This window comes from Hyaena hyaena, unplaced genomic scaffold (genome assembly GCF_003009895.1).
Source record: "Hyaena hyaena isolate Hyena2069 unplaced genomic scaffold, ASM300989v1 scaffold_1927, whole genome shotgun sequence".
NCBI classification, from domain to species: domain Eukaryota; kingdom Metazoa; phylum Chordata; class Mammalia; order Carnivora; family Hyaenidae; genus Hyaena; species Hyaena hyaena.
The window spans coordinates 95,648-100,808 of NW_024082561.1; the positions used below are offsets into that span (position 1 = coordinate 95,648).

A 5,161-nucleotide genomic window follows, 5' to 3' on the forward strand; every position below is an offset into this window, starting at 1 on the left:
AGGGTAGATACGAACCTTCCAGGCTCAACTGTGCCATCTGTCCATGCGAAACACACCAGGTCCAGTGACACATAAACTCCTGACAGCCTCTCTAAGAGGTCTTTCCAGCATTTGTGTTCACTAATCTCCCACAAAAAGGGATCCAAAAAAAGCTACCCCCATTAATTATCCCCTGGCCTTCAACAGCCCTATAAGGAAGAAGCCGGGAGAGGTGGCTTCTCAGGCAGACCCAGGAACGTGCGCGTTAGGGACTGAGCAGGGAGACAGCAGCAGGTGCAGTGAAGCCTCCCTGACCCAGGGCCCTGGGGAGGAGGTTTGTGTACGAGGCCGAAGCACTGTGGGAGGATTACTACTACTCTGTTGACAGTAATAAGTCGCCACATCTTCAGCCTGGAGGTTGCTGATGGTGAGGGTGAAATCTGTCCCAGACCCACTGCCGCTGAATCGGTCGGGGACTCCAGATTCCCGGTTGGATGCGTCATAGATGAGCAGCTTAGGTCGCTGTCCTGGTTTGTGTTGGTACCAGGCTACGTAGTTGCTAACACTCTGACTGGCCCTGCAGTTCATGGTGACCCACTGGCCCAGAGACCCAGCCAGGGAGGCTGGAGACTGCGTCATCGTGATCGCCCCGCAGGCACCTGCAATCACGAGGAGGTAATGATGATACATAGGCACTTCAGAGCAGACACACTGAAATATGGCATTTGAGGAGTGGTAACATGTCAGCGCATAATTGGAGCTATTTTGGAAATAGCCAATGTTTCTCATTATATCTTAAAAAAATGTTTGTAACTCTAAACTGATACTACTCAAAAAGACATGTGGCAAATTTGTAATTTCTCACCTGAGACCCACAGCAACAAGGATATGAGGACCTGCCTCTGTGACACCATCTTGCTGTCCCTGCTTGCCTGATGCAGCTTAGCTTACATGGCAAAGGCCCCTTTTATCAAACCTGAGCAGCTGCTCTGGGCCTGAGCGTCGGGGGGAGGGGAGTTCTATGCAAAGCACCTGGTGAGTAAAGAAGCAAACGGCATGAGCAGTGGGTTGTGAAAGTATCTAATGTAAATTTAGAGAGCCAAAATATCACCAAAAATATAGCTGTAGGACTAGAAACACCGAAGTCAACTTAGAAACTCTTAAAACAACTTAGAAGTTCAAAAAGACTCCCGCATTGCCTGAAGCTGCTACCTCTATGTCCAAAGCCCTACCAGCCTCCTCTAACCCAGGAGATGTTCAACTGTCATAGAAGAAGGAGACAGCCATTGCCTCCCAATGTGCCATACCATGGTACGAGAAGGATAAAAGAAAAATGCAAACATAGAGGGAAAAATGGACTAGAAAACCCAGAGACGACAACAAGCTATGAAATCTGAACCTCACTTTCCAGATACTTCTCCTACTGGATCGGACTGAGCAAATAAGAAGCACATTACTTGGGAACAAACAATTCTTCTTTCAATAAATATTTCCAGTTCAAGAAGACCTAGAACAGGGAACCATTATGGTTTAAGTAAGCACATCTATTTCCATATTCTTNAACACAGAAATCAACTGAGATAGCCTTAGAACAACTTAGAAGTTGTAAAATGACAAACTGCTACAAAATCTAATGGTGAGCTTCTATTTGAAATTCAAGAATGTTGTTTAATGGATTTAGTTTCCAGAAATGATGAGCTAGGCTCTTCATAACAATAATCCTAGTAAAATTATAAAATATGCTGGGAAACAGTAAACAAACAAGGAAGGAAGGAAAGAAGGAAGATAAGAAGTGAGGGTCAGAAGGAGGGAGGGGTGATAGGAACGGAAGGCACAAGAAGAAAATGGACAACTTTGAACCCAAAATTTTATAATCTCTGACCAAAGTTATTGGGACGCCAAAATCATTTTTTTCCTGCAGCTCTGTAAGGACACTGCAAGCACTTGAGCTCACTTTTGGGACTGTGCAAAAGGCTAGAGAGATGGGAGACAGGCTCCGAACTTACTGCGGGACAAAAGTGGGACTCTAATATGAGCTATGGGAAGTCATAATCCTGATTTTTAGTTATTCTACTTTTTCAGCTCAATATTTCCATTTGGTGTGAAATTAGCTAGTTATTTAACTCCAGATTCTTCCAAGAAAACTTAGCTCCAGGGTGCCTGGGAGGCTCAGTCAGTTGCTGAGCATCTGACTTTGGCTCAGATCATGATCCCACAGTTCATAAGTTCAAGCCCCAGGTCTGTCTCTAGACCCACACTGGACTCACTGCTGTCAGCACAGATCTTGTTTTGGATCCTCTGTACTCCTCTCTCTGCCCTTACCAGGTTCCCATTCTCTGTCTCTATCTCTCTCAAAAATAAATATACATTAAAAAAATAGAAAGAAAAGAAAATTTTGTTCCATCCAATGGTTTGAGAAGTCAACTCAGGGTTGCCTGTTCCTAGTCTTGCTGTTCATTCTCTAGCAGAGGGAAAGGTGGGATTTGGGGGCATGCAATTCCCTTAAGAAACTGAGCATGCATCACCATCAGGAGGGCATAGGATTTTGTGGCTACGAGTCTACTGCACATCCAACTACTGAACTCTTCCAGTCTTTTCTGAGTGCAGCGGATGCATGGTGCCTACTCGGTCCGGTGGCACATTTTCTGTTCTATGGGTGTCCATGTGGATACTTCACAGCTACTGGGCCTGAGAAATTTCCTAAGACCCAGCTATAGTCTATACAGAGTAGACCCTAGCTGGGGATCCATACCTCATCCTCACAAAGGGCCAATTCTCCCATCACCCAGCCCCCCAGTTTGCCTTTAGTGATGTTTGATTTTATGTGTCACCTTAACTAGGCTATGACACTCAGTGGTGTGGTTAAATGTCAATTTGGATGCTGTCCTGAAGGTAGTTTTTGATGTGATTAACATTTAAATTAGTAGATCTTGCATAACACAGGTTACTCTCCCTAATGAGGGAGGGGGCCTCGTCCAATCAGTTGAAGGTTTTAAGAAGTAAGACCGAGGTTTCCCAAAGGAGAAGGGATTCTTCCTTAAGAGGCAACAATAGAAAACTCGGCCTCAGTTTCCAGCCTACAGATTTCCCACTCATGGCTGCAGTATCAACACTAACCTCAATTTCCAGCCTGCCAGCCTGCTCTACAGACTCTGGACTCGCCACCCCCCACAATCTCAATTCTCAAAACCTTGTCTCCACGGATATCTCATTGGTTGTGCTTCTCTGGAGGATTCTGACAGAGCACTCTTCATATTGCCCAAGCCCCACCTCTTCAGCCTGGAAAAAACCGGGCAGAGCACTTGGTTCTGCCTCCCCACTGCCCTTTCCAAAGACCATTTTAATCACTTCTTTTACTTTTCAAAGCTCTCGTGCAGCAGGACTCCACTGCTGGGCTGCATATATGAGACATCTAGCAAGACAGGGTGGGACATGTGTGTTCTCACCAATTCTCTCCCCTCAGGAGAAAATTTTAAAGAAAAGTCCTATTTTGTTTATTTATTTATTTTATTTTGAGTAGAGCACAAGCCAGGGAGGGACAGAGAGAGAGAGAGAATACCAAGTAGGCTCCACACTGTCAGTGTAGAGCCAATGGGGGGCTCAAACCCAGGAACCCTGAGATCATGACCTAAGCCTAAGACAGATGGTTAACCTACTGAGCTACCCAGGTGCCCCTGCTGTTCTGGAATTACAAGCCTTATGACTGCTTCTCACAATCACTAGCCACACCTAGTGGCAGAGTAAACACAATATGTATCTTCAGAATTCTTCGGTCTTACCCTAAAGCTCTCTAAAAAACCAACTCTTCAGTCCTTTTTTTAAAAAAATTTCTTTTAAAACGTCAGAGAAATTTCGTATTCTTTTCTATGATTGGTCCATTTGCATTTTATTATACAATATTCTCATTACAAATTTTATACTTCTGAAAATCTCTACCACCGTAGCTTGAGGAACATCACCCCAGAAAGGGCACAGCATCAAATTCTCTCAAGTATACTACAGCCACAAAATAAACAGTCCCCATTGATATTTCTTTATTCTCCAGATACCTTCAGTCTTTACTTCCAAATCTCCTATTGTTTTATCATGGATTTTTTGCATAAATTTTGGTTTTTAAATATTGCATTAAAATATTATTGCATCTGAATTATTGAGGTGGGTTTTATATATATATTATATCCATATATATATCTCCATATGTATATCCACATACATATGTCTCCATATATATATCCATAGATATAGACATAGATATAGATATAGATCTTCTTAAGTTTTGTGCCTGGGGCAAGGACCTCACTGGCAGCACTGTGGTTCTGATCCTGCATAAAGGACTTTTAATATCTCGGATTCACACATCTTCACTGTGAAGACAAAATTAGCCCCATGAATATTGTAATTGATATCTAAAGATACACAAATTTCCAAGGACAACCAGGAACGGAAAGATTCTAATTGTTAAACTCCCAGCCCTCCAAAGTTTCAGATTCCTGATAGGAAAGAGGACCCCAGGGGACAACATTGCAACAGAGATGGAACCTGGGGTTGGCATTGAAGAGTTGGTGGCATCAGTAGTGAGGAGGCACTGAGTTATCCTGAGGGGAGAAAAAACTCAGCACAAAGATCAGAAAGGAGGCCTAGGGAATGGAGCAAAAGGAGAGGGGGTGAGGTAAGAAACACAGTTATACAGTAGCCAAGGGTCAGATCACACCATGCTGGAATGACCTGGAGAGTTCATGAAAATCCTGATGGCCAGTGACCACCCACACCAGTTTCATCAGAACCTCCAAAGGTGGAAGCCAAGCAAAAGTAGTTGGGTTTTTAAAATTTTTTAAAAATATTTATTTATTTTTGAGAGAGACAGAAAGGCAGAGAGGCAGAGCACAAGAGGGGAAGGGGCAGAGAGAGATGGAGACCCAGAATCTAAAGCAGGCTCCACACTCTGAGCAGTCAACACAGAGCCCGATGTGGGGCTTGAACCCACGAACTATGGGATCATAATCTAAGCTGAAGTCAGACACTTAACCGACTGAGCCACCCAGGTGCCCCCAGGCATCAGTAGTTTTTAAAGTTCCCCAGGAGATTCCAATCACAGTGGGCAAAAATGAGAACCACGAGTGTAGGTCTAAAGGATGTGACAAGGAGTTTTTAACTGCAGTGGGAAATCTTTGAAAGCTTTAAA

At 43.8% G+C, this 5,161-nt stretch overlaps 1 gene segment (V, D, J or C); it reads right to left on the bottom strand.

The window, feature by feature from the left end:
- Positions 1 to 219: 219 nt before the first annotated feature.
- LOC120226976 lies at positions 220 to 901 on the bottom strand. The segment is given in 2 exon segments: positions 220 to 638; positions 845 to 901. Coding segments are annotated over 2 exon segments (468 nt in total).
- Positions 902 to 5,161: the final 4,260 nt, after the last annotated feature.